General features: G+C 29.7%; 3 protein-coding genes and 1 pseudogene across 3 annotated transcripts; 3 read left to right on the top strand and 1 right to left on the bottom strand.

The window, feature by feature from the left end:
* The first annotated feature begins 1,057 nt into the window (after positions 1 to 1,057).
* Positions 1,058 to 7,732, top strand: LOC100787201 (MLO-like protein 3). Its single transcript, XM_003553496.5, has 15 exons — positions 1,058 to 1,183; positions 1,291 to 1,348; positions 1,463 to 1,620; positions 1,776 to 1,895; positions 3,391 to 3,451; positions 5,090 to 5,178; positions 5,394 to 5,468; positions 5,594 to 5,685; positions 5,817 to 5,866; positions 5,959 to 5,999; positions 6,097 to 6,270; positions 6,376 to 6,411; positions 6,531 to 6,598; positions 6,702 to 6,762; positions 7,145 to 7,732. Exons 1-15 carry the CDS (start codon positions 1,058 to 1,060, stop codon positions 7,424 to 7,426), a joined length of 1,491 nt encoding a protein of 496 aa, XP_003553544.1. The 3' UTR covers positions 7,427 to 7,732.
* Positions 7,733 to 8,574: 842 nt separating this feature from the next.
* On the top strand, positions 8,575 to 9,973 carry LOC100786645 (uncharacterized). Its single transcript, XM_003553495.5, has 2 exons — positions 8,575 to 9,114; positions 9,239 to 9,973. Exons 1-2 carry the CDS (start codon positions 8,848 to 8,850, stop codon positions 9,749 to 9,751), a joined length of 780 nt encoding a protein of 259 aa, XP_003553543.1. The 5' UTR covers positions 8,575 to 8,847; the 3' UTR covers positions 9,752 to 9,973.
* A 4,704-nt stretch (positions 9,974 to 14,677) lies between these two features.
* LOC100305877 (DNA-binding protein S1FA) lies at positions 14,678 to 16,401 on the top strand. The gene is made up of 2 exons (XM_003554319.5): positions 14,678 to 14,917; positions 15,957 to 16,401. The coding sequence occupies exons 1-2, from the start codon at positions 14,864 to 14,866 to the stop codon at positions 16,170 to 16,172; spliced, it is 270 nt and encodes an 89-aa protein (XP_003554367.1). The 5' UTR covers positions 14,678 to 14,863; the 3' UTR covers positions 16,173 to 16,401.
* A 906-nt stretch (positions 16,402 to 17,307) lies between these two features.
* Positions 17,308 to 19,129, bottom strand: LOC100802043 (DNA-directed RNA polymerase I subunit RPA12-like; annotated as a pseudogene).
* Positions 19,130 to 20,534: the final 1,405 nt, after the last annotated feature.

Here is a 20,534-nt window from a genome sequence, read left to right as displayed (position 1 = left end):
GATGTCTTCATGGTAAAATCTGATAAATATTTAACAAGTCATTACCAAAAGAATTTGATTATGAATCTAAAACACTATCTTCATTTAAAATCTAATAAATATTCAACAAGTCATTACAAAAAAGATTTAATTATAAATCTAAAATATTATCTTTTTAAATTTTATTTGTCACATCAACAAATCCAACCAATGATTCAGTATAATATCATTATATAATTTTATAGCGAAATACATATAAGTAATCATATCAACATAACCTTAAATTAATTAAGGTCATATGTGAGTAACTTATAGTAAAATTTATTAAATATAAATTATTGATGAAATAATTTGATGTAATTAGGAGGATAGTTGGGAGATTCAATTTTCCTAATTGAAACTAGGAAACCAAAATTGTACTATTGCTATAGCTGGAGAGCGAAAGTGCAATTAAATTTAGTTGTTTTATAAGGAAAAATCTTCTTTCAATAAAAGAGGGATTTTTGAGATTTTTTTTTGAGATTTGTATGGATGAAAAAATAAGGAAAATGAAAACAAATGTCTACTATATAAATATAAGTGCAGTATCAACAATATGGTATTTAAATAATAGAACTAGTTTTAAAATACTGGTTTTGCCTTTGGGTTGCTCTTGGTAATTATTATAGCTTTCGCGTCGAATTGGACTTGAAAGATTTATTCTTGACAATTTGTGTCTTTTACAAGCAGAAAGTTCCTTTCAATTAGTTTCCTCAGTTGGCAGGAGTCTGGAACTGAACCGTGTTAAGGTGTTTCCATGGGCGAATTCTCATGAATGACAAAACTGACAGGAATTGAAGAAAAAAAAAGAGGCAAAAAGTCACGTATACACATCACTTAATGATTTTAGATAGACAATATTATTCATGAAAAGACTTGAGTGGCGCATATTAAGTAGCATGTGGGTAGATGGAAAATTTGTCCAGCTTTGAAAACAAAGGAGAGTGATATATATGAGAGAGACAGAATCATGGTACCTTGAATAATTTTATATATAGTTTCAACTGTACGAAACAAAAAAAACTAGAACTAGGTGGACATGGCAGCAGGGTACGCATCCGGTTATTCTCTACAACACACTCCAACATGGGCAATTGCCCTTGTTTCTTTCATTCTTATTTCCATCTCAATCATCTTGGAGCATCTCATTCATCTTATAATCCAAGTCAGAACCTTATATATAATGTTCCTTATACTAATTACCTTTGCTTTGTTACTTATATGTATACATAATCTGATTATATAGTTATGTCTATCTATGTATGGATGTAGTGGTTGAGGAAAAATCGGAGGAGCGATTTGGTTGAAGCAATAGAGAGGCTTAAATCAGGTTAATATAGGGGGGTTATTTAATAATGATTTATCATTTATTTGTCTTAATAGGTATAACTATATAATGTTTTGATATTTGGATAAGGTTTCCCTTTGTCGTTGTTTGCTGCAGAGTTGATGATCTTAGGATTCATGTCGCTTTTGTTGACAGTAACTCAAGACGCTATAATAGAAATCTGCATACCAGTGAGGGCTGCAGATACGATGCTTCCATGTCGTAAACTAACTTCCAATGATACTGCAATTTTGGATTCTTGCAGTGCCAAAAATGTATGTATATATATATATAATTACATCTCTACGTGATCAATTAATTAATCATTTAAATCCTAAAGTAAGAAATGCATATAGAGGTAATATATACTGTGAGTCGAACCGAGTTTTTAATTTGTCTCTTGATCAAAGTGAACTTGATTTGCATGCAGGCTAGTAAAGTTGCTTTAGTATCAAAGCATGGAATCCATCAACTTCATATGTTCATTTTTGTTCTAGCTCTCATGCAAATTGTGTACAGTTTTCTCACCGTGTCTCTGGCAAGGGCAAAGGTAAGAATCACGGACACGTAGTGCCTGAGTTCTGAGTTCTTAGTTTCTTGTGTGCTTTCTGGAGGTTTTTACTTCTTAAGTCTTAACATATAGTAACTAATATTTGCCGAGATTAGGGGTGACTGGAATGGGTTAGAATGAGTTTATTTTTGTCTCAATCTAACTAAGAATTTTGTTAAAGTCATTAATTTGAATTATTTGAACTCGTATTCAATTCGATTAACACTCGAAATATTTAGAATAAAACTAGGTTAATATGTTGTAAATATCATCTACATATATTAACATTTGTCTAGTTAAATCATATATGTGTGTGTGTGAAACATGGTGGATGCTTCAGCAAAAGGAGTTTCGGTGAGAAGCAAGCCCTGCAATCACAAAGTCAGAGTGTGTAAAAGATGCATACTTGGAGATATCTGTAGGCATAAAATGTCTTACGTAATAGTATTTGGCAGGTGAAATAATTAGATAATTGTTCTAAGTCATGGGTACATATGAAAACTCAAAAAAAATCAAACACTTGTCTCCAAGTTGATATTATTTTAATTAAACAACATCGATTTAAGTTAAATATATCCTCCAGATTAATATACGTAATTAATTAAGATATTTTATAATATATATTTCAAGTTAAATTCATATCTTTAACAATAATAAACGGGATATATATATCCCTACTTCATCTTCACTTCTTTTAAGACTTCTTAATCCTTTAACTGCTATTGAAAATTGGTCCACTATTTTATTTCAACCTCAAACATTAGTTAAATTGATATAAAAAGAATTTAAAAAAAAAAAAAAAACTACACCAATTACCTGTACACTATGCAGCAAATCCAATTCCAAAAAATAAAAAATGTAATGAATAGGCACGCACGATATCAATAATGTATGTTTTCCGCTTGTCAAGTTAAATTTAATAACATGGTATATAAAATATTATTTATTAAGGAAAAAAATTGTATTGTTAATATATAATTATTTTAAAAAAATATACTTTTTTAAAAGAATGTTAAATTTTGGACTGTGTTCGGACTTGGGATGACTAAAAACTAACCCAAAATTATTCTAAAAAATGCATTGAATCTAATTTTTAAACTCGAACTCGTCAAAACTACCTGAGTTGAGTCGTGAGCATCTCTAAACTACACTTTCTGGTCATTTATATAAATATAATAAATAGTTTTTGCATGTATATTTAAATTAAATGTTGTGTTGGACATTTATTAATAAGATATAAATTATGTATGTTGTTTTCACTCAACGATAATGTAATTTAGAGATTGATTATTGTTTATCCGTTCTTTTAAATAAAACTTAATGCGTGTTAGTTATAAAATTATTTGTGTTCTTACTTAAACTTAAGCTTATGGGATAGTTTGTTGATAAAAATATTCACATAAAATCAAACTGTAATTCATAAATATCCATATTTTTTGTATCTGCCAATTAATTCATCTATGACTTTCCAATATCATTTGAATCGCTCGTGCAGATGAGGCACTGGAAAGCATGGGATGAAGAGACCCAAACAGTTGAATATGAAATTGCCAACGGTAAAGTTGCTTTTGAATAAATAACCTAATTAAATATTTATTTCATAAGATCATATTACATGAGAGTTTATGACTTATTTTGATAAGCTTTATTATGAAAATCATTAATATAAGTTTTAAAATAATTATATTCATAGACTTAAACCAAGTACTTGTTTTACTAAAGAGATTTACCTCAATTAATTGATGAAATAAGTTTTTATAAATTTTTTAATATTTGTCTCCTTCTTACAAATAAGAAGAACTAAATACTTATTTTTGTGTGCATATATGAACTTAAAAAATCCATAGAAGCTAACGCCCCCAACTTTTAGTATTCTATATTTGGTATCAGCAGCCTTGATCTAGCTCCTTAGTTAATTTTTTTTATGATCATACTAGTTCTGAATTTCGAAAGATACTTAACATTTTACTTTGGGGGTGCTATGCCTGATCATGAGCCAATCAAATTAATTAGTTTTTCAACGTGATTTTGAATAACCCAACCTAAAATAAAACACGCACTTGCCAGTATTGATTGGAAAGATAAAGAATTATTGATTTTTATAAAAACAGAAAAAAAAAACATTTTTTTGCTTGAGCGGTGCATTCTTTGGAAACGGTTTAATTCTCATGAACATCAAAATACTATATTATTGCCTGAAAAAATTATTATTGACATACAAATTATTATTAATTTTTTAGCTATTTAATTTTTAGTATAAAGTTATAATATTAAAGATTCTGTCAAAAGATGAGTATATACATATTCACTTAAAATTGTAGTAATGCGGTAATAACTTAATCAAAATTTAATTAAAATGATATATTAAAATTATATATCTAATATATAAATATAAAAATATATTTATTTATTAATTAAGAAATTTATAATTAATCAAATATATAAAGGGGTCCCCATTTTAATAATTATGAATGAAAGGCTCTAACTTCGCTCACTTTGTCTTTACTACGTACAATTCCATATTTTGATTTTCATTGCTTACAAACAACAAATGTATGCTGTTGAATGTATTCTTTTTTCTTTTTCTTTTATGTTGTGTTTTTTGGTTAAATTCTTTTATAATTTTGTCTCCAAGTGTAATAAAAACAAAAACAAAAAAAACTCCAAATGCCGTAATAGATGCGCTAAAACTACTTCTGAAATTGTCCACCTATGGACCAAAGATTTGAATGGCTCTGACTCATTAAGACGCTCTTTTTCCAGAATTCCCACAACTTGACGTTGAATTAGTGATGATAGCGATGCTGATTGCTCTGCATCTGGATAATCATCCCAACAGAATAATTGAATATTAACTAGTCATAAAAATTCTTATCAACGCTTATTTTTAATACCTTTTTTCTCATTGATTTCACTAATAAAGAATAAACTTTGTTTTAAAAAGTTGACTTGAGATTTCACCCATTAATCAAAGAATTATTAAGTTCTGCTAGCATTCTTAAAATCAACTTTCAGTTACGTCTACCATATTGTAATTTGTTTCTATTATTTTGTTCATATTGTGAATGTATGTCCATGATTCCATTTCCTTTCGGATGATGCCAACTATTTCATTTGCATAATAGAATAGACAATGTGCTATGACGCTTTTTGTTGGCAAATTGACCCTTTTAACGTTCATGGTTGACAATCAGACCCTAATAGATTCAGATATACAAGGCAAACAACATTTGGAAGACGGCACATATCTACTCGTACGCCATCACCATTATATGTTTGGATTGTAAGCCTTTTTCCTAACTTCTGATTTGATACATTTGCAACATTTCTATATTTCTCCTATTAATTATATCAGCGATACTTAAAATGTAATTAACGAGGAAATGACTAACTTGATTGATTTGGTTTAAAATGAATAATTGATAAAATCAGGGATACGGAGTAGAGTTTTTTTTTTTTATGGCTAACGTATTTCATGAATTTGTGAAATTTGGACAGAAATGTTTTTTCAGACAGTTCTACCATTCAGTAGAAAAAGTTGATTATCTCACCTTGAGGCATGGTTTCATATCAGTTGAGTACACATAACACACATCATCCTATTTCATTAGCCAACAAATCTCAAACTCTATGATTATTATTGTTATTATTATTATCATAGTTAAACCTTTCATTAAGATGTTCCATGCACCACTCAGGCTCACTTTTCAGCTAGGAACAACGACTTCGATTTCCAAAATTACATTGAACAGTCACTTGAGGAAGATTTCAGAATCATAGTGAGCATTAGGTTGTCACTTGCCTACTCAATTATGTGTTTTATCAATTAAGATACTTCAGTCAATTCGCCCAATCATAGTGATCAATGATCTTAGTTGTGTTGTGTTCATCTAATCGCATGTTATGTGTGTTCTGTGGCAGCCCTGTGATGTGGTTCACTGTTGTTATTTTTTTGCTGGTGGACGTACATGGTTAGAATGTTTCCCTCTTTCATTTCTATTCTTTAAAAATTTTTATCTATGTCTAAGTCACTAGTTATTTTTCTCTGTGTGAACTACATTAGGCTGGCATGTGTATCTCTGGTTATCCTATGTTCCCCTCTTGGTGAGTAATAAGCACGTTGCAGTTTCTTTTGTTTGTCTAAATAAAAATGAATATCTGCATGGCTTCTAATTCAGCTTTCCCTGCATTTTATTTACAGCTGGTTCTGGTTGTGGGAGCTAAACTTGAAGTCATTGTCGACCAAATGGCTCTTAAAATGAAAGATGTCAATAATGTGACCAAGGGGACCCCACTTGTTTGTCCAAGTGACAAATTCTTCTGGTTTGGCCATCCAGGATTTGTGTTAACACTCCTACATTACACTTTATTCGTGGTAAACCTTCTTCTATGTATGTTCATGAATATTTGACACGAAGCATGTTTGTGATATCCATGATGACATAATTAATCACTTATTAAACTAATTTGATCCTGACAGAATGCATTCGAGCTTGCCTTCTTTATATGGGTATCAGTAAGTTGCCTTTCTACTTGCTTCTTTAAAAAAGAAAAATAACATCAGAAATATTGATCCAATCTATTATTACCTTAACACCGTTCTCTTTATTTCTATATTGTTTTCTTAATTGCCAGACACAGTTTGGAATAAATTCTTGCTACCACGAACACAGAACATTTACAATCATAAGGGTGGTGATAGCGTAATGACAGCCTACAATTTATTATAATTTTTTTTGGCATGTTGATTTTCCTGGGGTGAATTTTCTTAATCCTCGGTGACATTCTGATTTACTATTTCATCAGGGTAGCCGTTCAAGTCCTATGCAGCTATGTTACTCTCCCCCTCTATGCACTAGTGGCACAGGTAAACTCTATTTAGACATTGATGTATTAGTGTGTGACTGTGTTCGGGTGAGTATTTATAAAATTGATCTTGGATGAAATTAATTTTATAAAATAAATTATGATTAAAATTGATTTATATACCTTTATCCTAAAAGCAAGTTTATGGTAAAACTTAGTGTAGATTTTTCAATTTAATGCAAAAGTCACTTTTTATTACTTCTACACATACCACGATTTGGAGACAACTAATTTTACCTAACAATAACTATACATTTGTATCCTTACTGAAATCATGTTCGATAGAAAGCAAAATCAATTTTGATACTTTGCATTGAGAAATCAAACAGACACTTAGCACTTTCTATCTCATGTGGGAGTGTCTTTACATTGGATTGTTACAGATGGGTTCAGAAGTGAAGAGCAAAGCATTGGCTAAAATGCTGAAGCAGTGGCATCTTGAGGTTAGGGAGAGAAGGAGGAACCGAGAACAACTCAAGTCTTTTAGTTTTAGGCACACAAATATGTCCTCAGAATGGAGCCAAGAAAATAAGAGTGCCCCTGATTTTTCTTCCACACTTTGTGAAAGCATTCGTTCCTCTGATGAAGGAGAAATTGTAGAAGAATTGGAGCATATGGAGAAAACAAAGGCGAGCTCATCAAGTGATCCACCATGTGTTGTTTAATTAGTATTGCCAAATCTGAGGGGTACATAATGAATTAGAACTTTAAATAGTATTGATTCTATTGGACGTCATATTCATTTTGGGTACATATTAATAACTTCCGATTTTAGTAGTGTAAATTGCGTTAATGTTTGAATCTCTTGCATCCATGCATTAGTTTGTACTTCTAATATAATATAGTAAAATCTGATGTGAATACAACAATATTATTTCTTTGTAGTACTATAATTAGGTTTTTTTTTTCTACTCAATTGAATTTTAAGATATTTTTATAAATTTTGATTTTTTTAGACTAATTGTGAGATTATTTTTTTATGAAACTTAATCACACTTAAATTTATTACATTTCTTTAAAGATATACAAAAATTGAACTTAAATCCTTCTTTATAAACTCAAATGTATATTATCAACTATGTGACACTTACAAGATAGAAAACTTGGTATATTATTTCAGTTCAAAACCATAACTCTAATTAAAAATTAAGGAATAACCACACCTTATTCCCTTAAACGTTTTTCTTTTGTTTATTTATTTATTTTGTTGAAGGGGATTTTAAAAGCATATAAACAAGAAAATCCTCTTGTAAAGTTCATTTACTTGTCGTATTTGGTGAGGACAGGGAGTCATCATATGCAAGGATGAATTTTCTTAATAGCTTCCAAAGATCAATAAGCAGTCACCTGAGCACATCCAGAATGAGAAGACTGCAAGTGGTAATAAAAACAATTTTCTTTCTTGTCACTATTACTTGACTAAGGTCTTAACCCCATAAGTGGTGTCTCTGGGGTGAAGCCAATCATGCAAAATTAGTAGTACTTTTTCCATGTCGGTATACCCCATCCTGATTCTATTGAACTTAACCAGCTTGCAAATCGGATTTTGTTGGTGTGACAACTGTAATGTTAAGATGCCCGAATCCATATTTGGATCAATTACCTTCATGTATTTGCTCTTTTTTTTACAAATTTTAAGAAACTTTTGGATTTACTGACAAGAAACAATTTATTTGGGGTCCTTTGGCTTTGAGTTGGTCTCTTATTGCTTGCTAGTGATGATGAATCATGAACCCACTCAACTTGGTTAGATCTAACTTGTTCTAGCATATGATTTGACATGCATGTATAGAGCATCGTATTCTCCTTTTGAAGCATGGACAGAAGAGTCATTTTATGAGCATTGAAGATGTGGAGTTTAGAATCCATGTCCCATGTCCATGGTGTGACCACATATCCTTAGTTGTCTAAGGTTGTCCCGCACACTTCTCCACGTTCATTTGCCTTCACTCGCTTCTCTAGCTACTTCTCTTTCTTTTCACCACCACCACACCTGCCGACAGGCCACTACTACTCCCTTCTGCCACCAAGTGTTACGAAAATCTCTCTCTCTCTCTCTCACACACACACACAAAGTACGCAAGCAATGGCAAACAAAAACTTTCTATGCATTATAGAAGAAATGGATAGGCTTTGGTTTCACCAAGCTATTCTTTTCTCAGAACCAACAGCATCAGTTATTTCATTACCATCTCCACCAGATGAAAAAAAACCTGTTCCTACATCAGAATCCGTGTCTTGCTCATCATCCATTCTTTCTTCACCACCTCCACCAGATGAAGAAACTTCAACGGATGAATCACCCTCTTCAGAGCAACAACTCTCATCAGAATCAATGTCAGTGCCTCTTCAGGTATAATTCAAAAGCAGTTATTTTTATTCCTCCCATCAACATTCTATCTATTCTATTATGTGTTAAATTTTATGTCATGGCCATTCTTTCTTCTTTTTTGTTTGTTATTTTTACTGCCACAAAGGATGGTTCAATCAACAATGAAGAGGAAAGGAAGGACGGGTTGACTAGAATGAACCTTTTGGATAACAGAACTCGTTCACATTCATCCTCACCATCAACTCAAAACCGTCACAGAAAATTGAGGAAACCAGCTACTACTTGTGCAAGGAAACTACAGAAGTCCATAAGTTGCAGAACACTTGGGGAGCTAGAACTTGACGAAGTGAAGGGTTTTATGGATCTTGGTTTCACGTTCAAGAAAGAATGTCTTAGTCCAAGAATGATGAGCGTTATACCAGGCTTGCAAAGACTTGGTGTGATGGACGCCACAGAAACGGTTGAAGGAAATCATATCGAAGCAGAGGAACAAAAGAGAGGCATCATGAGACCATATTTATCGGAGGCATGGCCTATAAAGAGACCCGATTCACCGCTACTGAATTTGAAAATTCCCAAACGTTGTTCATCTGCCAACATGAAGAAACATCTTCGGTTCTGGGCTAAAACAGTGGCCTCAGAAATCCACCAAGAATGAGTTATGGTCAATACTAAAAAATAGTCACAATTCACAAACTTAAGCAAAAAGCTATAGTAATAGTAATAGTTCATAATGTTTTTTTGATTCCATAAAGTTTTGGTGAATTGGATTCTGAGGGTTCACCAGAGTCATGGCAGTCCCCAGTCCCCAAGGCTTAATGAACACTTCCAGATGTACTTATAGATTATCTACCAATAAAGTTTTCACATCCTTTTCATATATGAATTCGTTTCTTATCAACCAGACCAAACTTTGTTGACAATAGTTCATAAAATGTGACCAGCCCGCCACGAGATATAGTATATGTCATGGCTTAATGACTGTATGTTAATAAAAGCAAGCATAATGAGAGAGGTAGCAAGGTGGTGCAATGCAAATGTGATTTCTGAATTCTGCCGTTTCCTTTTTGTCTCGTAGGCAATAAAAGGGAAGAGTTAGGAAGGTTCTTATTAGAACCAAATGTGGAGTTAATGAGTTTTGTTGTCGTGAGGAATACAAAGTTAGGTAGATAAGGCAGCAAGAAGATGAATACACAACTTAAAGGAGGGGACCCTACTGTGATGTCTGTTGCCTCACAAGTGGGGTTTCAGCAATGCACAAGCAATCGACAGCCCTATCAGACTGTTCCATTGTTTTTTGTTCGCACATATGACCGGGGAAATCGTTATTCGTGTCATGTCTGGCTTCTTTGTTCTTATAACATGAATGGAACAATGCCTATCCTGTCCTATCTATATTAGCTTGTCCACACACTGCGTTTGGAAAGAAGAGTAGAAACAAATTATGAATAAGAAAATTAACACTTGATATTTCTTACACATCAATAATAATAAAGAATAAATTACATCAAATTTGTCGAGGTTTGATGAAATTATAAAAATTCTTTTTATTTTTTACATTTATTCTAGTTTTTATATATTTTTCAAAAATTAAGACGAGTAAGCGTTGAAGTAAACAAAAGCAAAAAAAGTTTGTGCAATTTCATAAAGGAAAATGCTGAAAGTTACGAAGTTGTCTTTGTCAAAAGCATAAGAATGTGTATTCTGTTAAATTCCATTTTTTATTTTTCATTTTTCAATTAATATTTGTTTTTTTAAAAAGGATCAGTCGTTCAATTTAGGTTTTTTGTTATTCGTGCAGAGGCTCTTCGTACAAAATTGTAACACTCTCTCACAAAATATAAGAAATAATTATAATTTACTCAATGATAAATCATCAACCACTCGGTATGTAAAACTAGACGTACTCTCATGGGTTATTCTAGTCTAAATAATTATCACGAATTTTTTAGTCACCCAAATGGATAAAATTTGGATAGAGTATTATAGTTCCTATTTTCACGATTTAAAAAAATACACACAAAAACACAATACTTGTGTTGATAATAACTTTAATCAATATGTTTGTATCTTTATTATATAATACACTCATACAGTCATACTTGCATTGAAAAACCATTCTTAACATTAATAATTATATAATAACATTAAAAACACAATCATTTAGTATAATGATTATTAAATAATGAATTTGATGTGAGATGATTCACATCTTGTCTTTAACTGGATCACAGTATTAAAAAATTATTCTTTAACTTTTGGTCAAGAATTAGATTTAAAAAAAAATAGCAATTATTAAATATAACATTGTAATTCTTAAAGTCGATTAAGAAAAATAGATCACCCAAAATATAACTTGTTAACTAATTTCTTTTTAAAAAAATAAATGATTGTATATTATCAAACATGTATGGAGTTTATTAACTTATAACCTCTTATTTGCCATCCCTATCCCCAAGGTGCTTCTCACGGAAAGAGGGATGAGAATTAAGAAATTTATTTAAGGTCGTTTAAAATAAGAAAAAGTGCACCTATAGTCAAACCTAAATTTAAGGTATCTCATCTGCACCTTTAAATTTGTGACACTTGTTTCTCAGAAGCACTAACATTAGAACAAAATTGTCAAGCTGTGAACATTATCCACCGTTAACTAAGCTTTTGCATATTCATAATGCATCTTTTAACAGAGGGTACTCCATTTTAAGAATTAATGACTTGAACTTGATCAACATTAGTAAATGATTCTAAATTAGGCCAAGACGAAGAGTTCCCATATGCTGGGCCATAGTTACAGACTCACAGCACAGTCCATGACCTTTTTTGAATTCAGCGAATGGTAATGGTCTTGATTGAGTGACTCTACACCAACATCTCAGCCTAAAAACCGGAAGAGATAACGAAGCAACTGGTCACCCCAGCTATATTATCACCATCACCATTTTACCCAGCTATATTATAAGTACTGCAACACTGTCGTTTTCTGGGCTAGAAATATCTTCCATGATCGCATACCCAAAATAGATATCAATATCATTTTTTGTCTGTTCCAAGGTGAGGAATATTTAAAAATCAAATCAAGTTAATTTCTCCCAAAAAAATTGATCAACACCCAAAAACTTATTCAACAAGAAAAAAAAAATAAAAAATATAAATATAATAAGATTTATGATGTGACATGAAAAGAGATAAAAATAAATAAAAATATTAATGAAATATTTAAAATAAATGATGACATATATATCATTAATCTAATTTCTCAGTTTTTAAAAATTTATAATTTTAGTTTAATTATCAATTTATTTATATATTTTAATCAATAAATCAATTTTTTTGATGAAATCGTAAATGAATAGGTTACAATTAGAATTTTAATTAAACGTAGAAAATAAATAAATAAAATGTATGAAAAATTAAATATTAAACTAAAATTATTATTTTCTTAAAATTAGGAGATTAAATATTTCTATTTTAAAATAGAAGAATCAAAATTGTGGATTATAGAAAATTGGAGCATCATATATTATATTTTAGACTTATTTATATGTTTGTAAAAATTGAAATTTGAAACACATTATATAATGAGTTTCAATTCCATGGCATGAAAATATAAGAGGGTGTGATAATATATAAAATACTCAATTTCAATTTCTAGAAACACGTCTTCACACATAAATTGGTCTATTCCAACTTTAAAATTTATTTATTATGAATCCTCGATTTTATTTGGATATTCGTCACGTGCAATTCGTGTTTAGATTTTTGTGTCTATGGTTGTATCAAAAAATAATGAGAGACTCATTTATCATCAAATGTCAATGAGTGAATCACATAATTTTATAATTTTTAATAAATTTTAATTAATAAAAAAAATTGTAGTCAGTAGTATTGTAAAAAAAGTGTGCCATTAACATTTTTCTTAAGCCAAAAACCACGCTATAAAATTGTATCCAAAAAATAATGTTAATTATACAAAATTACCATGCTATAAATTTGAACTGCCTCTGTTACTAACATTTTGGCGTTATCAAAAGGTAATATTTACTGTCAGTAACTATCTGGTAAATTGAGAGGAAAAAAAATTAAAAAAATGGATTTAATTGCACTTATTTATTTCTAATTTTTATTTTTTAATAAATTTTACCTTTCAACAAATTAATTTAATGTATCTTATTTTTAAATTTTTAAAAAACATAAATTTTATCTTTGGGGGTTATGCTAATGTGTCAAGTTAATATAATTGCATTTTTTTCAACTTTTTTATTTTTAGCAAATTTTACTTTTAAATTTTTTCATTTTTTAAGCAAATTTTATCCTAAATTTTTTATTATTGACCAATTTTATCCTTAATTTTTATACTTATATTAACATGTTATGTCAGCGAAACAAAGGAAGGAAAATAAAGTTTGCATGTTTTTAGAAAAAAATTATAAGGAAATTGTGTGAAATTAATTTTTTTATCAAACTTCCAAAAAAAAAGAATAAAAATTAAGGTTAAACATAAAAATAATAATTATATCCTACTTTAGAAATATATTTTTTTTATAAAAATATAAGTATCCATATGCTTTTTACTCTTAACCCTTACTTTTATCCTTAAAGGTGTAATGCGCTAACAAATGAGTTCTAGAAAATTTAGTTCCCGAAAGTATAAGAAGTGCGACAAATATATTCGAATGTTAACTTTTGTCCGTATATTTTTTCATGATTGTTAATATAACTATCTCTAATTATCAACATAGGGGCATATTTTTTATATAATATTTTTTTATTTTTCGTTTTCTCACTCTGCTAATAAATGTGTCCCTTAAAGATAAAAATACAAAATTTAGTTTCCGAAAGTGTAAAAAGTGTGACAAATGTATCAAGACGTTAAAAATAAATTGTGACTAATTATTATAATTTGAAAAAATTTATAATGATTGCAAAAAAATTTTAGGAAAATTATATCTCACTAATAAATGTCTATTTCTGTTATATAATTTTTAAGCTATCAACACAGAAAAAAAAGAAACTTTACTATAAAACGATAAGAAAATCATTATTTCTCTGTAATCAAACACTATTTATTTAATTAATTTTTTTATAAATTTTTTATAATAAAATATGAATGTCTATTAGTATATACAATGACATCAAATTACAAATTTTAATAAAAGTTTGTTGATTTTTAAATTAATTTTTTTAAAATTATACACAATTATTTTTTATTGGCTGATCATTTAAAAAATCATAACCTTAAAAAAATTATTTCAAAGGAGGTGAGTGTTTTTTACAAATTAAAAATATTATTGCAATTGTAATTTTTTTCTAAAAATTATTCGTGAATCTAATTTAATTATAATAATTTACAATAAACATTTTTTTACTTGAATTTTTATTTATTGGAGTACAAAAAAGTTATTTACGAATTTATAAAATACTTTTTTTTGTTTTAGACTCAATTTAATTTATTAGTTTTTATTATTAATTTAAAGTTAATAAAGTAAATATAAAATTAATTATTTATTATATTTTTTCTTATTTAATTTTTTTTTACTTTCACTTCTTTAACCTTAATTATCTTTTAAGACGCATTTGTCATTTTGGGAAAAGTGATTATTTACCCAACTTGCACCAGTAATATTATTACTTTTTCAACTAAAAAAAAAGCACCGCATATTGATTTGGTTGGACTTGGTTAGATAAATCCGTTGCTGGTTTCTAGAACGCTCTTCTTCAAGGCGTGCCGCAAACTTTTGCATCCGAATCCCCGTTTGTTTTGGCAGAAGCCATGGCCGATGACTTCGACTTCGCAGATAAAGTTCCTCCTTCGTTCGATCGCGTGGTACACTTACAAATTCAAATGCAAGCATTTGATGTTACCATCGTTTTTTACTTAGATCTGATCTTAATCGATTCCTGCACGATGTTCCTCCTTCCACGTTTTTGACGAATTAATTGGGTCTTGAAGTTGTAGATCGAACCTTGCACGTGGTCTTGCCGTGTTTTATTCTCAGATCCTTGGAATCATTAGCAATTTTGCTTAGTTTTTCTATCTTCATGATGAAAATCCATCCGAGTTTTTCAATGTTACGATTCTAATGTTATGAATTCAGTGAAAATCAAATTAGGAATCCTCTTTTATTTTTTAATTTATTGTTCAGCTCTTCAGCTAGGATTTTGATCTGGTAAATGTTCATGTTCAGATTTAACGATTTAATTATGATTATTGAATTGTTTATTTTTATGAATTATGGCTATTATATTAGGCAATTTAATGGTTGGTTGCATTACTATTGTGAATTTGTGATGTGATGGAGCAATGATTCGTTGAGCCTTGTTGTGTAGGTTAAAATTTATTATTTTTATTCAATGCATATGTTGATGCCAATCCATGTTTTGGATTTTAGATGATCGTGATATTACTGAACAAATGGTTTGTGGTTAGGTTCAACTTCAAACAACACATGTGGTTTAAAGAAGTCGAAATGGTTTTAATGATTTACACACCCTCATAAGTTCATTTTAGATATTTTGTTTTGGTCTCAGATCTCAATCAAATGAGATTTGCACACCCACTGTTAAGCCCAATCATTTGATTGTTCTTTGAGCAATAATTGTATTAAGATCAGAAGAAGTTGCGCATTGTAGTCATTCATCAATTGTTCACATGAATGGATTGAAGACTCACCCTTGAAGAGAACTATAATTGATGTTATTGTGCAGGATGACCGACTCTGAATAACAGTTGTTATTGGTGATAAATTGCATTTGTTTTTTCATCTTAAAATAAGTGCATTTTTATTGTTTTTTCCGATTCCATTTTTGCCAAGTTCCCCTTGATATGGCCATTATTAAGTGCCTTTTTTTGTTGTTATACTCAGGGAAATGTGATCAAGGATTCTGGATCCAAAGCGTTCAATCCGGGTTTAATTGTCCTCCTGGTTGTTGGTGGGTTGCTTTTGACATTCCTCATTGGAAATTATGTGCTCTACACATATGCACAGAAGACCCTCCCTCCTAGAAAAAAGAAGCCCGTTTCAAAGAAGAAGATGAAAAAGGAGAGACTAAAGCAAGGTGTCTCTGCACCTGGAGAGTAGAGTTTGTACTCAGTTTTTGTTCTATGGTTTAAATTGTACTATTTAGATGAACTTTCTCGTTCTGTGGTGTTTTGCATTACGTTGATTTTCATCGTTCTATATACTGTGTATTACTGATAGAAAGCTTAGCCACATAAGTGCTTTTTTTTTTTTCGGTGAAGGCCACTAAGTGCTTTGGTAATGTAGGGGACTGGCTATTTAATGGTTAAATCATCATTTTGCTTCCCCACTGATTATGCTTACATGATGTTTGGATGACGAGCAATTGAGGAATGGAAAGGGAAACACATTTCCTTATTTGGAACTTGGAGGTTCAAAAATAGTAAAATGTTAGCAATATACTCTCTCGAGCTAACTGAAATTTATTAAAAATTATAATTTTTTTTGGACTCTAACTCATTTAATGAGTCTTTCATTATTTTGTAATTTAAAATTTTAACTAATAATAGGATGTTGGAAGTTGAATATTAGAGTGTGTTAATAAAGAAGAGCAATAGAGATTGTATTGCCAATACTTCTATTAAATATATAGAGACCAAGTACAAAGGAAGATTACTTTCCTTTAAATTAAGATAGAATTGTGGTCTCTTATCTATATTTTAATTTTTAATTTGATCTTTTAAGTTTAAAATTTTGATTCAATAAAGTTTCTTGGTTATTTTTATAAGTTGATAAAAAAAAACACATTTTTTTATAAGTTAACATTTGTTTATGAATACTTTTTTTATTCAGTGTATTGGTATTAAATTCTTTAATTTGTTGAGATAAAATTTGTTCTTCTTCATCTACTGAGAAACTTTATTTAATGTTATATTTCTCCTTGAAATGAAAAATATATTTCAATTTTTTTTACAAAAAATGGACATTTATCACCATTTATTTATAATTTTTTCTGCTTTTATTTTTATTTTATTTTGTTAGAAATTTGAGAATAAGAATTCAATATTAATATATCGTGATAAATAATAAAAATAATTAGTAAAATAAATATATTAAAAAAATAATTCTATACAAAAAAAATCTTCTAAATATATTTTTTTTATAAAAAGATTAATTGCTACATTTGATTCCAAGTTTTAAGTATTTATTACATTTCACGTACATGCTTTTTTTTTTTCCTTTCTACACAATCAAATAAGAAGAAAAAAAAATTAACTTTCTTTTCATTTTCTCTCCTACCAAAAAATCATCTTAGTTTTCAATCTTTCTCTTTCTTTTTCCTTTCACTTTTCTCTCCCAAACTAAGCATAACCTTAAATTAAACCACTAATTCTCCTGAGATTGATGACCACAGCCGGTACATGTATAGAAAGTAGTTTGCCCTTCGTCTGCTGATCTCATCTGAAATTGGAATGATTAAAATAAATAAATTTAGACGGTTAAATAAGAGCTTCAAATTGAATTGGCAAATCTACATTAAAGATACCTGTCTAGTATAATAGGTAGCTTCCCCATGGCCACATTTTCCACATTTCTTGCAAACCTGTCAAAAAACAATAACATTTAAACATACAAAAATCTGCTAAAAAAACTACTAAGTATTGCAGGATGCATCACCTAAGAATATTCCATCACCGTATGTTCCTCAATTATTTCCATTCCAAGCTCTTTTCTGATATCCTGCCAAGCACAGGATAACATAAGGAACAATTGTCAATACTCAACATAAAATGAAATATGTTCATGGTTACGATGAAATCACAAATTTGGCTTATTAAAGTACTCTAACTAGTTCATATGATAGCAACTAGAATCTGTCAATAGACTCAAGCCGGTCACCTAAGCTGTTACAACTAGTAAGTATAAATGTATTTGGTATCCTATTTGCACGATATTAATTAACTTATCAGAAATATTCAGAAACAAAACACACTCAAATTTTAAGTTCTCCCGCTTGACTTTTTGTCACATTTTCTCATTCCGCTCTGCTTTCTACCATTGCTACATTGATATTAAAATTCTAAACCGAGGTCCAAATTTCAAAATGGCTAAACTACTCAAACTCCCATAAGGGGGGTCTTTTCACCAATTCCCACCTGGACAGAGAGTAAGTGCGTGTTTGGATTGGCTTTGATTATGCACATTCAACTATGAATTGGCGTCAACTCTTCAAAGAGGACACAGAAGCTACTTGAAAATACATCAAAGTACCGCATATCTTCTCCTTTCGATGCATAACCAAACAGGCATTAAATCAAGGTAGGTATAAGAGCATGTACGAAAACAATTGTTTCTAAGGAAACAATCTCTTATATTCCAAAAACTCTCTCAGGAAGTTGGCAAGTGATTCTATATTCAAAATGAACCAAACTAAACACACACTTAAAAGCTATCAGTTTATCATGGATTTGTGATTCATGTGTCAAAGTCATAGTTGAAGTAGGCATATTCATTTTTTCTTTGAAAAAACATGAAAAATTGAACATATACCCCTACCCAATTATCAACTCACCAGACCATACATAAGCACATGAAACAGAACAGTGTTATATAAACCATACTAATAATGCATCATCATAAATATTAGGTGACAGAAATAAAGCATACCTCATCATGAATTGTGAAACTTATTTCCTTATCACAAACATCTGAAGACAAAGATATTCCGTTAAGACATAAAACATCAATAGAAGAAACTTATATTTATGTACCCATACATAATATTAAAGTAAATAACAGTAAATATGAAAGCCCGTTCTCTAATAAAAAGAAAATAAATGCGAATTAATTTGAGAATAAGAAGAGGGTTTGACCTTGCATGTCTCGGTGAGTTTTGCACAGTGGGCATTGTGCGTACTCAGTGGAAGGGACAGTGAGCAATGTCCCACACAAATGACAGAACAAGAAATCAAGCCGAGAAGAAGCCATCGATTTTCTGGTTAAAACGCACAATTTAGTGTGTACTGTGTAGTGCAGGAGAAGAAACACCAAAAACCCTAACACTAGCGTGAAGAAGGAAGAAGCATCTTTTCTTTTCACTAATGGGCCTAATAACCAACAGCTTGTAAATGGGCTAGTCCGGTCCTACCCCATGGGAGTTGCTAGGTGCACCCTGATACATTGCTAATACACTCAGCAATTATATGAATGGGTAAAATTGTCCTTGTTTAAAAAATGTGAGTACCTTCATACGGAGGAACCTTCTTCCGTATGAACTTATGGAAGAAGGTTCTTCTGTAGGTTCATAAGGAAGAACCTTCTTCCGTAAGGTTTTTTTTAAAATTATTTGTGACAAATTAATTTAATGCATTAAATATTTTTTATTTAATTCGGATTACTATTACAAAATTTAATGCATATTTAATTTGGGTTACTATTACAAAATAAAAAATATTTATTTAATATGTATTAAATTTTGTAAGTAAAAAAAATTGGTGATAGTAAATATTATTTATTTTTTAAAAATATACGAATTAAATAATTCGTATGATTTATATCAAAATTAATTGTCACAAAATTTATTATTTAAATTTACATGCGCATTAAATATGCATTAGAAATTTTAGTGTTATGTATAGTAATATTATTTATTTTATAACATAATTGACTGATTATCTTAGTTGGTTAGAGCGTTGTGCTAATAACCTGTATATTTTTTTAATCCGTATATTTTTTTTAAAATAAAAAATATTTACTATCACAAATTTTTTTTACTATTACAAAATTTAATATATATTAAATAAATATTTTTTATTTTGTAATAATAACCCGAATTAAATATGCACTAAATTTTATAATAGTAATCCGAATTAAATAAAAAATATTTAATGCATATTTAATTCGGGTTACTATTACAAAAATATTTAATGCATTAAATTTTGTAATAGTAACCCAAATTAAATATGCATTAAATTTTGTAATAATAACCCGAATAAAATAAAAGATATTTAATTCATTAAATTAATTTGTTACAAATAATTTGCAAAAAAAAAAAAAAACCTTACAGAAGAATGTTCTTTCGTATGAAGATTTTCTTCATACGGAAGAACTTTCTTCCATATGAAGAAAATCTTCCTACGAAAGAACTTTCTTTTGTAGAAACTTACAAAAGAACTTTTTTTGTAAATTTTTACAAAAGAACCTTTTTCCGTATGAAGAAAATCTTCACACAGAAGAAGTTCTTCCGTATAAACCTACGAAAGAATCTTCTTCCATAAGTTCATACGGAAGAAGGTTCTTCCGCATGAAGGTACTCGCTTTTTAAAACAAGAACAATTTTATCTATTCACATAATTGTTGGGTGCACCAGCAATGTTGTTGGATGCATCTAACAACTCCCCTACCCCATATAGGTGAGGGCTAAAAAGTCACTCTAATATTTTTGCTGAACTAACTTGACCTCAGAATAAAAATAACTAACTT

Source organism: Glycine max, chromosome 19 (assembly GCF_000004515.6).
Source record: "Glycine max cultivar Williams 82 chromosome 19, Glycine_max_v4.0, whole genome shotgun sequence".
Taxonomy (NCBI): domain Eukaryota; kingdom Viridiplantae; phylum Streptophyta; class Magnoliopsida; order Fabales; family Fabaceae; genus Glycine; species Glycine max.
This window is presented reverse-complemented; position numbering and strand designations above follow the sequence as displayed.

Excerpts from the sequence above, each read along its gene's own strand:
- LOC100787201 (XM_003553496.5), top strand. The coding sequence starts at position 1,058 with ATGGCAGCAGGGTACGCATCCGGTTATTCTCTACAACACACTCCAACA. Across the intron at positions 1,621-1,775 it reads ATTCTTGCAGTGCCAAAAAT|GCTAGTAAAGTTGCTTTAGT; the intron begins GTATGTATATAT and ends ATTTGCATGCAG. Across the intron at positions 6,412-6,530 it reads CCTTCTTTATATGGGTATCA|ACACAGTTTGGAATAAATTC; the intron begins GTAAGTTGCCTT and ends CTTAATTGCCAG.
- LOC100305877 (XM_003554319.5), top strand. The coding sequence starts at position 14,864 with ATGGCCGATGACTTCGACTTCGCAGATAAAGTTCCTCCTTCGTTCGAT. Across the intron at positions 14,918-15,956 it reads CTCCTTCGTTCGATCGCGTG|GGAAATGTGATCAAGGATTC; the intron begins GTACACTTACAA and ends TGTTATACTCAG.
- LOC100786645 (XM_003553495.5), top strand. The coding sequence starts at position 8,848 with ATGGCAAACAAAAACTTTCTATGCATTATAGAAGAAATGGATAGGCTT. Across the intron at positions 9,115-9,238 it reads CAATGTCAGTGCCTCTTCAG|GATGGTTCAATCAACAATGA; the intron begins GTATAATTCAAA and ends ACTGCCACAAAG.